The sequence below is a fragment of the Heptranchias perlo genome, chromosome 33, assembly GCF_035084215.1.
Source record: "Heptranchias perlo isolate sHepPer1 chromosome 33, sHepPer1.hap1, whole genome shotgun sequence".
NCBI classification, from domain to species: Eukaryota; Metazoa; Chordata; class Chondrichthyes; order Hexanchiformes; family Hexanchidae; genus Heptranchias; species Heptranchias perlo.
In genome coordinates, this window is record NC_090357.1 from 23,374,897 (window position 1) to 23,393,006 (window position 18,110).

At 44.1% G+C, this 18,110-nt stretch overlaps 1 protein-coding gene across 3 annotated transcripts in view; it reads left to right on the forward strand.

The window, feature by feature from the left end:
* robo3 (roundabout, axon guidance receptor, homolog 3 (Drosophila)) overlaps nt 1-18,110 on the forward strand; it is a 224,556-nt gene that overhangs the window by 122,729 nt on the left and 83,717 nt on the right. For all 3 annotated transcript variants that reach the window (XM_067971051.1, XM_067971053.1, XM_067971052.1), the window contains exons 7-8: nt 10,849-10,973; nt 14,959-15,127. In XM_067971051.1, coding sequence (XP_067827152.1) covers nt 10,849-10,973; nt 14,959-15,127 — 294 coding nt within the window. The remainder of the gene's footprint in view (nt 1-10,848; nt 10,974-14,958; nt 15,128-18,110) is intronic.

Consider the following 18,110-nt stretch of genomic DNA (forward strand, 5'->3'; position numbering starts at 1 on the left):
AGCCAAGGTGGTGGTGGGCCTTCATAACATTTTACAGCTGAGTGGCTTGTTATGCCAATTCAGAGGGCATTAAGAGTCAACTCTATAGAGGAAGACTGGAGCCACATGTAACTCAAACCAAGTCAGGGTGGCAGATTCCCTTCCCTGGAGGACATTAATGAACCAATTGATGTTTTATGATGAACCAGCAGCTTTTTTGATCATTTTGCCTGGTGTCAGCCCACAAAGTACCTGATTTATTGAGGTCAGTGTCACAACTTGCTGTGGTGGGATTGGAACACATAACCTTTTGGGTTGTGAGTCCAGTATCAAGCCCATGTTGGAGATGCGTTCCCAAGCCGTGAGGAGCATCTTCGTTAGAAGTTGATTTCACCCGGGGCACGACCTTGCTTTTGCGGCAGGTCACAATTGGGTGGCAGTGTCTTGCCACAGCCGGCTTTAACTGGAGACAAAACTGGAGTGGCCCAGGGCACCAGGCGGTGAGAGGGGATCAGGAAATTCATGGGCGGTTTGGCCTCTGGATCCAGGCTCTGTCCTTCAAGCTGAAAGAGGGTGGGTAGCAACGATGGGGAAAAATGTGAAAGAGGACTGCAGGAAAAAATAGGCCTGAACAACGTTATTTGTAAACAGTGAAATCCTGACCTTTCGAAGCTCGCTCAGCTGCTCAAGGTCTGTGAGAGTATTCGTCCTCAAAGATTCAATCTGATCTGACAGCGCTGTCTGAATTCAAAGGGCATTCCTCCATGTGTCACCTTAATTTCCTGTGCATCATATTCTAATCTTCCTTATCGTACTGTATCCATCTTTGACCAGAAATTGGAGTTTTTTGTCATACACAGAGGCCATTCTTGTTCCGTTTTTTTCTGGTTTCTTTGAAGTGGAGATGGCTACGAGACAGACCGGAATATTGATAATCAGTGACTCAGACCTCCAGTACTGGCTGCTGATTAACATTTTATCAGATTGGGAGGGGGTTCTTAACACGACATGAGATGTGAGAGGCAAGCCAGGTGGAATTGGTGTCATGAGCCCCCAGGCCCCTGACCACTGTTTGCAGCGACCTTGCGACATTATTAATTTAAAGCGTGTCCAGTGCTCTCTTTTATATCATGGGATGGGCTCCCCTGGATCATAACTTTAAAGCAAGGCATGTAGCTTCACGACTTCACCATGCTGCTTGCAGACCCTTCCCGATGTCTGGTGTATTGCTGGCCTGGTTGAGAGCTCAGCTTACCAGCAACAACAGCAACAACTTGCATTTATTTAGCACCTTTAACTTAGTAAATACTTGAAGGCAAAAGATTTGCAGGACTATGGGAAAAGAGCAGGTGTGTGGGGCTAATTGGATAGCTCTTTCAAAGAGCCGGCATAGGCACGATGGGCCGAATGGCCTCCTTCTGTGCTGTAACATACTATGATACTATGAAAACGTCCCAAGGTGCTTCACAGGAGCGTTTTCAGACAAAATTTGATGCCAAGCCACATAAGGAGATATTAGGACAGGTAACCAAAAGCTTGGTCAAAGAAGTAGGTTTTAAGGAGTGCCTTAAAGAAGGAGAGAGAGGTAGAGAGGCGGAGAGGGTTGAGGAGGGAATTCCAGAGCTTAGGGCTTGGACAGCTGAAGGCACGACTGCCAATGGAGGAGCGAAGGAAGTTGGGGTGCACAAGAGACCAGAATTGGAGGAACATAAAGTGCCAAAATAATATGGCAGGCCAGATAGCGAGTGCTGCTGGAGCCATTTTGCCTCTGGAGACAGGCAGTGAGACACCCTCCCAAGCTGGACCTCAGTGCCTTCAAAGGCATGTCTGCCACCTGATTTATATTGCATGTGACTATACATTTATATCACAGGTGGCAGTGTCCTATAAATGGAATAGACTCCATCTTCAGAAAGAATCAGCGAGAATCACCAGATAAAAAGAATATTGATTTTTTTTTTTGGACAGGTAGGAATTGATGGTTTCTCCTTGGATAATCTTTTAATATGTCACCCTGTGGTGCCACAGGAATGTTCTGTTTCAGACATGCTCTTTGGGAGGAGCCATTATTCACTTCCAGACTGGTGCTAGGGCTCCAGTGGAAGAGGAGCCAAGCTGAAACCTGTGACCTTTGAACTCTGCTCCTCCCATTTCAGTGCATCTCTGAGCCACCAGTCCCTACTGGAAGGCCAGTACGAAGAAGTCTACATTTTTAACGCGATCTCCAACAGCTACTCTTTGGACCTAGGATGAGTTGGAGGTGTAGAGTTCTCATTCTACATACTATAGCATATGGCATTGGGAGTCTATTAACAACAGCACATTATCCATATAGAAATATTTACTGTGAATTGTCCGGGCCTAGTCTCAAAGGCTGAATATTTAGATCCCAACTTTGTCAAGACTGAGACCTGATGGCATTTTTGTTTTCTAAACCTTATCTCTGTTCCATTCTGCCCTGGTTCTGCTACTAGAAAGAACCACTCAGCAATACCCTCCAGTTCTGGTCCCTCAGAGGACATGAATGGAAAACTTCATCAATTCAATAGAAATATCTGTGAATCTGTTATCTTGCGAGTCTTTCTCACTCCAACATAGGTGAGAAGGACCTTGGTGATTGAGCTGTAGTTTTAGGCAAGGATCGTGTACAAGTTGCTGCTAAGTGGGAAAATGCAGGGGATCCGGAAAGGTTACAATGTGGTGGATTTAGACCAAGGAGGGAATCAGAAAGTAGCTTTTACCAGTCTTCCAGGCCTGGTGGTAGGAGAGGTCAGTGGGCACCTGCACTCCTCCTCACCCATTTCTCTTCTATGCGCTCTGTCCAGTCGATTAGTTAATGCCCAAGAAAAAAAGTTGACAATTTGCCCCTTTATTTTAATTTTATGATAATTGACTCAAAGCACTGTTCCAAGGGCTGATGGGAACTATTTAATGATGCATGCAAACAAATGGAAGAATCTAGAATTTTTCAAATATTTCCTCAATCAAAGCTGCATTAAGATAACCCAAAGAATATGGTTAATACAGATGACAACCTGTCATTGAACTCTGCTGAAGTAAGGATTCTCTTCGGCCTCACCATCTACTTCCAACCAAGATGTCACCATCTCCGCTTGAAACCAGCAAGATCTTTGGTTGATTAGTGGATACAGCTCTGCACCAAGATATCCCAGAAGGACTGAAAGAAAGCTCCTGCCTACTTACAAGGATATAGGGCAAATTCAGCAAGGTTGCAATCCCAGAACGGAGATTCACTAGGCATGACTGTCGGTTGGACAATCAGGGCTATTGTGTAATGCCCCTATTTCTGCAGAGTGAATTCAGCGACTGTAACGATAACTAAAGTACCAGCTCGGTGAGTAGCACTCTCCACGCTGAGTCAGACGGTAATGGGTTCAAGCCCCACTCCAAAGATTTGAGCACATAGTCTAGGCTGACACTTCCGTGCAGTACTGAGGGAGTGCTGCAATGACAGAGGTGTCGTCTTTTGGATGAAACATTAAACCGAGGCCCTGTCTGCCCTCTCAGGTGGGTGTAAAAGATCCCAGGGAACTATTCAAAGAAGAACCAGGGAGTTCTCCCCCAATGTCCTGGCCAACATTTATCCCTCAACCAACATCAGTAAAACAGATTATTTGGTAGCATCTCATTGCTGTTTGTGGGACCTTGCTAGGTGCAAATTAGCTGCCATGTTTCCCCATATTCCAACAGTAACTTTACTTCAAAAACATGTCATTGACTGTAAAGCACTTTGGAACATCCTGACATTATGAAAGGAGACATATAAATGCAAGTTCTTTTATGAGAAATTTCATATTTCAACTTATGAAAAAAAAAGAGAAAGTGAGGGAAGAACGTAGGGGGATATTTTCTGTCTTCAGCATTCCTTGTGCAGAGTTTTTCCCGGGATTGCAGGCCTGTGAATTTTGCTGTGACCAAATTCGGGACATGCTGAAGACCAATTAATGTCTGGAATATCATTACAGTCACTTTTAAGAATGTTTCAAACCCCTCTCCCAGTTCAGGCGCGTATACTTGCTTTGGGAGATTAAGGCATAGTTAGTACAGCTGCATGAAGGAAAGGATGAAAACCATGAAGCCTATGTCTCTTGTGTTTTTTGCTTATTTATATTATAAAATATAAGCCCGAAGAAACACCTCATCACACTGTCATCCCAAGCACCAAACCTGACTCTTACATTGCACATTGGTTTGACTGCTCCTGTGCATCTTAAGCAATGTGAGATGTTTGGAATTAAAAACGGACTGGAGTAGGTTTCAGTCACTCAGGATGTAGTCGGTCCTGTTTTCCCAGTTACCTCAGCACAACAAAGGGGACGCTTTATCCACCAGGAGGGCAATAGCTCCCAATGTGACAAGCCACTTTTGAAAACAACCCAATTAGAAATTGTTTGCTAATGTGCCGCATCTTTTATCCACCTGGTTTATAGAGCAGGGCGTGGCTGGGATCGGTCTATATTGATATTCTTCTCCTGCCTGGGGCTTATGAGGTTAATGCTGCCCTGCTTGACTCAGCACAGACCAAGAACTGAATCTTGGGCCTGGTCATTAAGAGTCACTACACTGTACAGTGTTTATATCCACAATCATCTGGAGGGCTCCCAAGCCATGTTTCTTGTTAACAAGTATAATCAGAGTGGACTCCCATCTGTCTGCCACCATCTTCGATATAATTAATCTGCCTACACAACTATCAGAAATGTCCTCAGGTACTAATTTAGGTATCAGGCGGCAAGTAACGCAGGGATGTTAATTGTACTTTTTAACCATACACAGCAACTCGATACCATCATTCACAGAGAGGGATTTGTCTTGTGTTGTGGGAGCAGCATTTTTGAATGCCCAGAGGAACCTGGACTCAAAGAGAGACTATCTTCAAATCTATAGCTTCATTAACCCAAGGCCTTGGCTGATCAGAATCACAATCTAACACCTGACACTGCTGCACATCCTCTCCCCGCTTGCTGCCTCTCAGCTCTCACACACAGATGCTTATTGTTTGCTGTGCTCTTTAAGCGACTGTGGGTGGGGAGTGACTGATAATCCGCTCGATTAGCATCTGTGAGACGTTCCTTTTTTATCGCTCCCAGCTTCATTTTGAATGGACAAAATTAATTGCAGGGGGAATGAGGGTTTGGGCCCAACTCTGGAACAGGTATCAGCAGAGGAAGGTTGGCGAGATCTCAAAGTAAATCCATTTTGAATCTCAAATGGATAGATGGCCTTTTTATCAATCTTTTCATCATTGCAGGCATGTATGGACATTCTGCCGATAACACGGAGAGTCCCTGGCCAGAATGAGATGTGACTTTGTACTAAATGCAGGCTGCTTTAAAGTCCCGTTCATGCATTCATTGTAGAATTCGACCCAAGGTATAAACGGCACAGATTTTGTAAGGAAACAGTTCCATAATATAAATGGGTTATTGAATTCTCGCTGCAGCCATTCCAGATCAGTCCCAAACTCAAAAGAGCTCCCCCTACTGCAGCAGTGTACATTTCCATTTCTGACACCTTGTGACCACTCTTGAGTGAGTTTGCAATTTTGTGCCAAATTAGCAGTAGTTTTGTGTTATGCTGTCACACCCACTAGGAACTGAGTTGACTCTGAGCCCAAATCATTTTACTTAGGACCCTTATAGCTGTCTGAGACAGGGACCTTCCATAGCCTCAGACTGGACTGGATTCAGACCCAGGCCCCAGGTGTGAACGGACAGTGTGCTAACCCACTCTCTCGCTCTGTTTGCAGAATAACTCTTTTAAAAAGGCACTGTCACTCTGTCACTTGACATATGATGCCTTTTTTATAAACATGTGGTGCCATGATGCCAACATTAAAAGAGGGAATTTTAATTTTAATTTTAAGAGGGAGTTAGGATCCAAACGGTACACTTACTGCACCCATGGCGATTTAATGCCATTGTTAAATGCCTCAGTTAAATGCCACCTGTCCACTTCTCGCCTGGAAAAGGCAGGAAGAGGGCACAGAGAGGCTGTCGGTTGCCTAAGATCAGGTGGCAAAGAAACGGCCGCCAGCTTGCAGGTATGTGGCGGGGAGGGGAGGGGTTTTCAGGAGGGTCTCGTGGGAGGGAAGGAGGGAAGACCAGGGCAGGGGAGGCACCTCCTGGACTCAACAAAAGAAAGTTTCTGACTTACTTTCTGGGTCTCTTCGTCTTTCCCAACAGCTGTTGACCTGCTTTCACCTGGCGGAAAAGCTGCGATGACTTTCCCTATTCCAGCCCAGGTTAAAATGCAATCAGGGTCCTATTGACATACTAGGACCCCAGTTTTCATAAATTCATTAGGTCCCCACCTGCTTTAGGTGAGCACCTCGGTTGCCTGTAGGTCAAGATCACAGGCAGCAGGAACAGGGTGAGATCCAAGTGTGGAACCAACAGCTCAGTTTTAACTGCCCACCCACCCACCCGGTTTCTGCAGGGCGGGTAGGGTTAAAATTGACCCCTCTATTTCTGCCTCTACGTCAGTGTGTGTCCATCTTTGTATCTATCTGTGTGTGTGCTGACATGTTTATATCTCTGTCGTGTCTTTATCTATCTCTGTGTGTACATGTCTCTGTCTCTGGCTGTATGCCTATGTGTGTGTCTATTGCTCTGTATCTATCTGTGTGTGTGTTTACGTGTCTCTGTCTCTAGCTCTATATCTGTCCGTGTCTATCTCTGTATATATACATGTGTACATGTCTCTCTGTCTCTGGCTCTATATCTGTATGTGTCTATCCCTCTGTATCTATCTCTATACGTGTACATGTCTCTGTCTCTGGCTCTATATCTGTCCGTGTCTATCTCTACATGTGTACATGTCTCTCTGTCTCTGGCTCTATATCTGTCTGTGTCTATCTCTCTGTATCTATCTCTTTTGAGGTACAGCTCAAAATGGAGTCCTACAGCAGAGCTCCATTAACCAACTCAAACTGCTTACCATCAGCTGCTGTGTGCATTGCACCGTCACTTTACATTAATCTGATAGCAAATCAATTCACATTTAAAGCTGTAGCACCCTACAGGCAGACACTTAAAATGCACAAAGCTTTAAAACATACTCGCAACAAAGTGGCCGTGTCTGCAACTGGATTAGACTCATCTAGTGGGTAGGTACAAAGAAAATGGTAGACGTGTATCTATTTTATTGGACACTGTTCTCAGCCTGGTCTATCCATTACCCATTGCCATTGTGAAGCTCCCTGCTACAAGTGTCAACTGCAGTTCAGTTGGTAGCACTCTCGCCTCCGAGTCAGAAGGCTGTCAGTTCAAGTCCCAATCCAGGGACGTGAGTGTAAAATCTAGGGAGTGCTGCACTGTCAGAGGTGAGATCTTTCAGATGAGATGTTAAACCGAGGCCCAGTCTGCCCTTTCAGGTGGACATAAAAGATCCATGGCACTATTTCAAAGAAGAGCAGTGGAGTTCTCCCAACGTCCTGGCCGATGTTTATCCCTCAACCAACACCTAAATAAAAATAGATTATCTGGTCATTATCACATTGTTGTTTGTGGGATCTTGCTGTGTGCAAATTGGCTGCCATTTTTCTTACATTATATCAGTGACTACACTTCAAAAATACTTCATTGACTGTAAAGCGCTTTGGGACATCCTGAGGCCGTTAATGCAAGTTCATTCTTCTATAAATGCAAGTTCATTCTTCCTTTATGTTTGCACTCTACCCTTTCGCATGGTGAGGTTCGCAAAAACTACCTGACTGACAGGTTGTGTTACGAATCCCCGTTGGTGAAAATCTGCCCTAATCGTCTGCATCTAAACATCTGGCCTTCGTATTTTTGTAAATGTTCCTTGTTGGGTGTGATCATCTTAATGTTAAATATTTTTAAAAGCCTTTTCTCTGGAAGCCTGTGGTGTTGAGTTGATGGATTGAAGCCTTTTCATTGAAGGACGTCTCTCAGGAGCAGGCTCCTGACCACTGGGCTGCGGGTCCTGTCATTTCCTTTCACCAGCCATTTATATCCAGCTCTAAAGTTATAAGCTCAGTGTAGGCCAGATGTCAATATCTTTCAGCACCTTTTACTCAGGGAAGCTTTGCTCACTCAAAGGTATATTGAGCTGCTTTGTGCGAGTGTTGTATTTAATATGACAGGCTAATAAAGAGATCTCCCTCATATCTTCCTTATTTATATATTTCCCTTCACATTCTGTTATGCTTCTCGCTCTTTATTAAGTCACATGCAACGTTCTGCTCTCTGCACAGGAGAGCTGGTAGGAGGACCAGTACTCCCAGGCCTTTGATGCTGTTGAATTGGCTCCGAGGATATGTGTGAGGACATTCTCTGTCGGGTTTATACCCAATGATTTTTATTTCCCTAATTTTCCTACTCCCCCGCCACCCCCCTTCTTTGAAAAATGGTGCTGACTCTTCCGACTCTTGCCAAGGAAATGGTTCAAAGATGCTGCAGTTCTCTGGTACCTTGCCCAAGTGACCATTCTTCATGGTCTGGACAGTGAATATTGACAGACAATCCGGCCTGTCCTCACCTTACATCCACATAGCACACGCACACGCACGCACACACACCATGCACACACACACACGCATACACAAACATATGCATACACACACACCACACACACAAACAAGTACAGGCACACACGCAAACACGTACAGGCACACACACAAACACATACATAGATGCACACACGCACCATACACACACACACCATACATACACAAACTTCCATCAGGAGTGGGAAACATGGCTGAATTTTCCCCTCTTTATCCCAAGACAATGATGCCAATTGTAGCCCCAGCTAAGATTAGCTAACCCACGGTGGATCAGGGCTGAATCTGGCATCTCCCTGTCTCTATGAATCAGTACCACAAAGAGCAGTACACCTTTTTTTCTAACCCTCATGCCTCTGTTGAACTGAGGGCTCGGTCTTTCATTTTACCAGTCTGCCTTGATGCACTGTTAGAACACCAAGGCTCCATGTGCTAAGGCCTCAGAGCTCATCACCATTTCATTATCTTAAGCACTCCAAGCTGTGGTTGTCTGCCCTCTCAGGTGGACATAAAAGATCCCATGGCACTGTACAAAGAAGAGCAGGAGAGTTCTCCCCGGTGTCCTGGCCAATATTTATCCCACAACCAACATCACTAAAACAGATTATCTGGTCATTACTTCATTGACTGTAAAGCACTTTAGGACATCCTGAGGTTGTGAAAGGCGCTATATAAATTCAAGTTCTTTCTCTTTCTTTCTTTGTCTCAGATCTGTAGCTCTTCACTTAGAAGAGGTTATGTTTATGACCAGATCTATTTATCCTCAAACGCTGGAAATCTGAGATGAAAACAGAAAATGCTGTAATACGTAGCAGGCCAGTCAGCATCTGAGAAGAGACTCGTTAACATGATGAAACGTGATGAAGAGATAAAATAATTCTAATGAAAGGTTCTCAAGGCTGAGTCGAGAGACTGAAAGGAGGGAATATAAGATTGGAGGCGATTACAGAGATAGATAGTAACTCAATAAAAACACGCAGAAGAATAATTTAAATCAAAGTTCCTTTCTATGTATTTCTACTGAGTTACTAAGCCCAATACCCATATCCTGAATTGTAAAATGACGAGTTTGTGAGTAATCTGATAACTCGTGAATGGCACAGACACAAGTGAGCTTTAAATATAGTCCTTCAATGAAAACAACAACTCAAATTATCATCATCTAGCATCAGTCGCTATATCAAGTAATCATTGTATTTATCTACATATGTTTCTGATGTAAAAACATAATGGCCAGATTTTCCTTTTATAACCGAGTGTTACGTTATCACCTGGGCAAAGAGCATAGAGGAAGATCAGGAGGGGAGAATCACAAGTTAGTTACAAAGCCCACCCGATTTTCTGCTCATTAATTTAAATGGATTGAATCTCAGGCAGTCTCTGTTACAGATATGCACTCTCCCCCGCCTGATTCTTTCTTATATACTCTGCCCAGCCGATTATTTACACCCAAGTGTAAAAGAGGAATACTTTCCCTTTTGTATTTTTAATTAAATACTCCGAAATACAGTGAGGATGCTGGTATTCCAAATTTGTCCCAGTTACTTCGCAGGTGAATTTGGTACACCAGTAATGACATGTCAAAGGAGACGCATACTCAATCTTGCACACGCGCACACTCATGCACGCACACGCGCACACACACACGTGGATAAAAAGTCACAGGTGAATTTCCATGGGGGTTCTCCCACTCATCTGTTGTAAACTTCAGTGGAAGAACGGCGGAATCTCTGGAAGTTCACACCTACAGTCTGTAGAGGAGGTCAGCACAGGTCACTGCATCGCTGGCCTGTACAAGCAGGCTGAGAACCTGTGTAGGCCAGGCTGTTGTGTAAATGCCACATTAGTAAAGTCATGGTGAAGTGATCCAGAGAGGACCCTGACCCCGACTCGGAAAGATATCTTTTCCCCACCAATGCTGTAAGGCCGTATCACATTTTCATCGTGACTCAAACAGAATAAGATTTTCCCTCAAAGACAGCTGCTCATTAAACGTTCATTAAAACAAACTCTTTATGACATAAACCTGCTGAAGTTGCAATGGAACATTGATGCCAGTTTAAATGTAAGTCAGTATTGATGGCATTGTTAAAAAGGAATGACTTGAAGGTCAAGAGAAGATTCAATGGTGAATTAAATCTCATCTCTGCCTGCATTTTAATCTGTGAAAAGCCTGAAACTCTTTAATCTAGTGGAGTTTTTCAGTACCCTGGGAATGAGCTTACTGAAATCTGTACTGATTGTATGAGCCAGGCTTTGTTGCGAGAGTTACATCTTTTGTTTTTTAAAGTAATGCTCTTTTCTTTTTGTGCTTTCTGCAGTGCCTCCACAGATTGTTGTGCGGCCCCGGGATCAGATTGTGGCTCAAGGTCGCTCCGTGACCTTCCTCTGTGAGACGAAGGGTAACCCTCCGCCCGCTGTCTTTTGGCAAAAGGAGGGAAGCCAGGTAGGATTTGTCCTGGTTAGTAACAGCAACTCAAACTTATATATTGTTCCTCAGAGATCTTTCTGAGGGGAGGGTCAGGAGGTGGAGACTGAGAAGGAGAACATTAACTATAATTCAGACCTTTCACCTGGTGTGCTTGGTGGTCCAGTCATATCAGTGTCTATTAAGACTCAATGCAGTTCCTAGCGTTTATGGTGCCTGAGCACAACGTTGTCCCTAATTGGGTGGTAAATTGGTACTTTGACTCGGATAGACGACAGGCTTATTTGTCTCGGAAATAGAAAAGGTCAGGCTGGCACCATAGAGGGCACTCTTCTGAGGTTGGGGCTGAGGCACATAGTCAGAACAGAGTGGGAGGAGTTTTCCTTTGCATCGAACCATCCTCCACCTGAGCTGGATATAATTGATGCCGGTAAGGCGGCTCACCACCACCTTCTCAAGGGCAATTAGGGATGGGCAATAAATGCTGGACTTACCAGCGACGCCCACACCCCATGAATGAATAATAAAAAAAATAATGGCTACCTGCAATGGGAGAGCATTCCATTCCTCAGGATCCCCCATCTTGATGAGCACAAAAAATGACAAATAATTGATACTTATAAGCAGGACAACTCATCCCGCTAGTTTCTTTGCTTGCAGACGATAATGACCTTTTTAAGAGATCCTAAGCTTTAGCGTGCAGAGACAGGTTTCCAGGGCTTTCAAGTGCCTTTCACGAGCTGTTGGACTTCCACATGAGTGATCCTGTTAAGAATTTGAATACAGAAAGTGCCTCAGCAAATACTGTTCTGCAGAGCAGTTACTGTAACTACTAGGCCCTGGGCCCCTGGGAGATGGTCTCCAGGGTTAACTGTTACATTTAGACGATGAAGATATTACTGTGTAAAGCCAGCCCAGCTGTTAGGAGTATCCTGTTGCTGTTAATAGAATCATGCCCAGTGATTCAACAAAGTGTCCTTTAAAGAGTGAAATCCAGGGTCTTTTACCCATTTCACTTCTGGGACCCGTCCTGCTAATTTACCCTCCTTTGATGATCTTGGAACTTTTACCTTTCACCCTGCTTTTATCTTATAAGGCAAGCACCCTATCCTTGTGTATGATTATTTGAAGCATCAATCAATCTAAAAAGAAGCTTGTTACTTCTGATGTTTCCAGATATAAATGTCGTCAGAAAACTATGATCAAAATATCTGCTTGTAGAGTTCCCAAGCTCGGCCATGCTGTCATTGGAGGTGGAGCTTTGGAACAGAGGCCGTAATTACTCCGGGTCACTCTCCTGCGCCCAGAACCACTTAGTTACCCAGATACCCTGGAGAATACCCAGAAGTTGCATCATCTCAGAGGTGATGGGGGCAACACCAAAGAGCAACACTTAAGAAGTGATGAATATAATCAAAACAAATTAATGTAATAAAGTAAAATATTAACATAATATATTGGGTATCAACTGGGGCAAAACCTTGCGTAACACTTTTGCTTCCTGACTATCTCATATCTGATTCTCATTCCTCCTCTCTCGAAGATGTTGACTCCTTGCTGGGGCATTGTTCCACAGGCACCAACTGCCCGGCAACACCAAAGAGCAACACTTAAGAAGTGATGAATATAATCAAAACAAATTAATGTAATAAAGTAAAATATTAACATAATATATTGGGTATCAACTGGGGCAAAACCTTGCGTAACACTTTTGCTTCCTGACTATCTCATATCTGATTCTCATTCCTCCTCTCTCGAAGATGTTGACTCCTTGCTGGGGCATTGTTCCACAGGCACCAACTGCCCACCAACACCTCAGCCAAATGACCATTGTTCATGCATGGGTCTTGGCCATTGGGTATTGGTAAGAAAGAAGGAAAGACTTGCATTTATATAGCGTGTTTCATGACCTCAGGACATCCCAAGGCGAAGCAGTCAGTACAGTCACAAGGCCCAGTCATCATGCTCTTCCTTCTACCAACTCCTGCCCTATCTACCCATTAGAAAGTAAGAAAAACTTGCATTTAGACAGCGTCTTTCACAACCTCAGGCAGTCCCAGTACTTTGTTGTAATGTAGGAAATGTGGCAGCCAATTTGCACACAGCAAGGTCCCACAAACAACAATGAAATAAATGACCAGATCACCTGTTTTCGGCATTAGTTGAGGGATAAGCGTTAGTAAGGACACCAGGAGAACTCCTGTGGATCTTTTACATCCACCTGAGAGGGCAGACGGAGCCTCGGTTTAACGTCTCATTCAAAAGACGGCACTGAACTGAAATGTCAGCCTAAATTATGCGCTCAAGTCTCTGGAGCAGGGCTATTTGATAGTTGGAGTTGGAGTGGAGTAGAGCTGATCTAATCCTGAACTTAAGCGTCGTCCACACATGCTCTTTCCAGCAAAATAAAAATTAAGTGCAGCAACCCTGGCTGATTTCCTCCCCTCCCTCTGGGCAATTACAGTGCCCTTGCTGCACCCTAACTGAGCTCAGCCAAACCAGAGATCGAACCTGGGACCTTCCTGGTCTGGGTGGCTCCATACAGTTACGTAGTAAGCCACCTAGGGAGCTTGCAACATCGTTTTCGAGCATTGCAGTTCCACCTCGACAAGGTTAAATCTATTGACTAACTCGACTGTAATGTATGTTGCAATTTGTTTCACACTGCAACATTGGACAGAGACCTGGTTAAAGCATGCGGGATAACAGAGTGTTTCAATCAGCTGGAGGGACCTTGTAATTGGGAATAAGACAGGCGACTGTCACAAGGACAGATATCTGACGACTTTGACCCTGATAGTTGCCGGGAGCTCAGCTGCGACTGTTGAGTTTACAGTGCGCGGGTACCCATTCTGAATCAGATTAAGTGCCATTGTGCATTTATAAATCTTGATACTCTTCAGTTTTATTTTCTTGGCCTCTGGTCTCTCTCTCTCTGTGCTAACATCCAATCTAACTAATTTGGTTGCTGCTGATTATGGCCAAATTAACTTGAGGATGGGGAGAGAGAGGGTTGGATAATGATAACAGTGTTCTGTTGGAACATAGGTGTAAAGGACTGGAAGAGACCAGTGCAGTTCTTCTTCCAAAGTTTGAAAAATACCCTACCCCATTCTATCTCTCATCCGCTCAATCTTTAGCGTTGGGCAGATTTCGTTTTTTTTCAAGGTAATTGGCAAAAGAGCCAAAGCTGAGATGGGGAGAAATCTTTTTACTCAGCAAGTTGTTATGATCTGGAATGCACTGCCTGAAAGGGGGGTGGGAGCAGATTCAATCGTAACTTTCAAAAGGGAATTGGATAAATACTTGAAGGGGAGTAAATTGCAGGGCTATGGGGAAAGGACAGGGGCGTGGGACGAATTGGATAGCTGTATCAAAGAGCCGGCACAGGCACGATGGGCCGAATGACCTCCTGTGCTGTATGATTCTATGATTCTCGCTAGGATGTCAATAAAGTGTGAAGTTGGGAAATTGTCAGACTATATTGGGTAAAAAAAAAACACCCGGCAAAACAATTATAAATGTTCTCGTTCCGAGTGTGGGGTGTGTCTGGAGAAAGCGGCCGGGAGGGATTTCCATTTCTGGACTCACCAGCTCCCAATTTTAACTCCGGTGAAATGAACGGGCGGGAAGTTCCGGCCAGCGTGTTCAGCTGTATAATACCAGGATGAAGTACTGGTGTTTGCAGGTCCGTTAGTGGTGATATTGTGATGGAGGGTCTGTTTGAGGCCTTGATTTAAAGGTATCACACAAGAAGCCTGTCATACAGTGTTAAAGTGTATCGGTTTAAGTGAGTTTTCCTATTGTATATTGATGCTGATACACAAAATATGCATGGTGACAACACCGAGCTAGTTTGTGAATCGAGCTCTTGATTTGTTTCTTGTTGCTGAAACTGGAATGGGACAGATTGTGTGTGTTTGTGTTCAATAATAAATGCAGTTTGCATTGCCTGGGTGCAGTTTTGACTACAACAAATTGTATTTGTGTTTCTTCGGTACAGATTCTACTCTTTCCCAGCCAGCCGCAGCCTTTGGGGCGTTTCTCTGTGTCTCCGAAAGGCGAACTGACAATTACTGATGTCCAGTCAGGCGATTCTGGATATTACATGTGTCAGGCAATCAGTGTGGCCGGCAGCATCCTGGCTAAGGCACTCCTGGAGGTAGAAGATGGTAAGTCCAAGAAAAGCATGTGTTTGATATCCACTACCCTGCTGTCTCTGTGTGTTGAAAAAAGGATTGACTTTTATCAAAGATTTACTGAATGAAATAGTACATTTATACCATGGTAGGAGAACAGAACCTAGAAAGAATTCCAAATATTTGAATTGAGAATGCCCTGTGTGTCTGCAGACCTAACTAATTCTACTTATTGATCTGTCTACTCTGGAATTATGCTTTCCTTGAAATTTAAAAAAATAATTCAACACTAAATGGCTGAATCTCAGCAGTAACTAGGTAACAATCATTCTGTCGTACAATGGAGAATCTGGCTCCAGTCCATTATGGAGTATGATTTAGCCCAGACTGGACTCCTGTTCATTGTGGAGGGATGGATTAAGAGGGGAAAAATGGAATATAAGAGTAAACTTGCAAGGAACATAAAAGTGGACTGTAAAAGCTTCTACAAGTATGTAAAAAGAAAAAGATTAGTGAAGACAAATGTAGGTCCCTTACAGTCAGAAACAGGAGAATTTATAATGGGGAACAGGGAAATGGCAGAGGAATTAAACAAATACTTTGGTTCTGTCTTCACAGAAGAGAACACAATTAACTCCCCAGAAATGCTAGGGAACCAAGGGACTAGTGAGAAGGAGGAATTAAAGGAAATTAGTATTAGTAAAAAAATAGTGCTGAAAGCCGATAAATCCCCAGGGCTTGATAATCTCCATCCCAGAGTACGAGAAGAGGTAGCCATGGAAATAGTGGATGCATTAGTTGTCATCTTCCAAAATTCTACAGATTATGGAACAGTTCCTGCAGATTGGAGGGTGGCAAATGTAACCCCACTATTTATAAAAGGAGGGAGAGAAAGAACAGGGAAGTACAGACCGGTTAGCCTAACATCAGTAGTAGGGAAAATGCTAGAGTTTATTATAAAGGATGTGATAACAGGACACTTAGAAAATATCAACGGGATTAGACAAAGTCAACATGGATTTATGAAAGGGAAAACATGTCTGACAAACCTACTGGAGTTTTTTGAGGATGTAACTGGTAGAATAGATAAGGGAGAACCAGTGGATGTGGTTTATTTGGATTTTCAGAAGGCCTTTGATAAAGTCCCACATAAGAGCTTAGCGTGAAAAATTAAAGAACATGGGAATGGTGGTATGGATTGAAAATTGGTTAACAGACAGGAAACAGAGAGTAGGAATAAATGGGTCTTTTTCAGGGTGGCGGGCAGTGACCAGTGGGGTACCACTGGAATCAGTGCTTGGGCCCCAGCTATTCACAATATATATCAATGATTTGGATGAGGGAACCAAATGTAATATTTCCAAGTTTGCTGATGACACAAAACTAGGCGGGATCGTGAGTTGTGAGGAGGATGCAAAGAGGCTTCAAAGCGATTTAGACAAGTTGAGTGGGCAAATACATGGCAAATGCAGTATAATGTGGATAAGTGTGAAGTTATCCACTTCGGAAGGAAAAACAGAAAGGCAGAGTGTTATTTAAATGGTGATAGATTGGGGAATGTTGATGTACAAAGGGACCTGGGTGTCCTTGTACACCAGTCACTGAAAGCAAACATGCAGGTTCAGCAAGCAGTTAGGAAGGCAAATGGTATGTTGGCCTTCATTGCAAGAGGATTTGAGTACAGGAGCAAGGATGTCTTACTGCAGTTATACAGGGCCTTGGTGAGACCACACCTGGAGTATTGTGTGCAGTTTTGCTCTCCTTACCTAAGAAAGGATATATTTGCCATGGAGGGAGTGCAGCGAAGGTTCACCAGACTAATTCCTGGGATGGCAGGACTGTCGTATGAGGAGAGATTGGGTCGACTCGGCCTGTATTCACTCGAGTTTAGAAGAACAAGAGGGGATCTCATTGAAACATATAAAATTCTGACAGGGTTAGACAGACTGGATGCAGAGAGGATGTTTCCCCTGGCTGGGGTGTCGAGAACAAGGGGTCACAGTCTCAGGATACGGGGTAGGACATTTAGGACTGAGATGAGGAGAAATTTTTTCACTCAGAGGGTGGTGAACCTGTGGAATTCTCTACCACAGAAGGCTGTGGAGACCAAGTCACTGAATATATTTAAGAAGGAGTTAGATAGATTTCTAGACACAAAAGGCATCAAGGGGTATGGGGAGAGAGCGGGAATATGGTATTGAAATAGAGGATCAGCCATGATCATATTGAATGGCGGAGCAGGCTCGAAGGGCCGAATGGCCTACTAGTGCTCCTATTTTCTATGTTTTTATGTTTTTATGGAGGGGAAGGAGCCAAGACTGGACTCCTGGTCATAATGGAGTATGATTTAGCACAGACTGGACTCCTGGTCATTATAGAGGAGAAGGACCCAAATCAAAATCCTGATCATCATAGCATAGATTCAAATGAAGATAACTGTAAGACAGCTTTTTTCAAAGCTGAAGAGCCTAGCCTATCCAATCTTTCCTCATAGCCCATCCCTCTAACCCCTGGAGTCAGCCAGTGGGGTGGAGCTAAGATGTTATAAATGGGCTGAGCAAGTTGAGACACTAGATTGTTAATGTGCTTCACGGTCTGCTTTAAAGCTCCCACAAGGGCTCAGTGGGCATATATGTGGGGTGTTACACTGAGCCATACAGACCAGGAATGTCCCCAGGTCGATACCTTGGTTGTGCTGAGTTAGGACGGTAGGTGGGACACCATGCACTCCTCCTGGTTCAGGCATAGTATGGGTTAGCTCCCTCTACTGCGCTGCTACGATGTACCTTGGCCCTGAGCTCGGAGGAGCACTCACTGTACCAGTGCATCATTTCTACTGCTCATACCAGCCATCCCTGCCCTCTGTCTGAATGAGATTGCGGATCAGCACCAAGTTAGCAGCAGTTTTGTGCTATAGACCCACGGCCGCTAAGAATGGCCAAAATATTTTCAAACCTAGGTTCCAGAAGTTCATGGGTAGTTCCTTGACCCACTATGGCATTCCATCCCTCTTCGG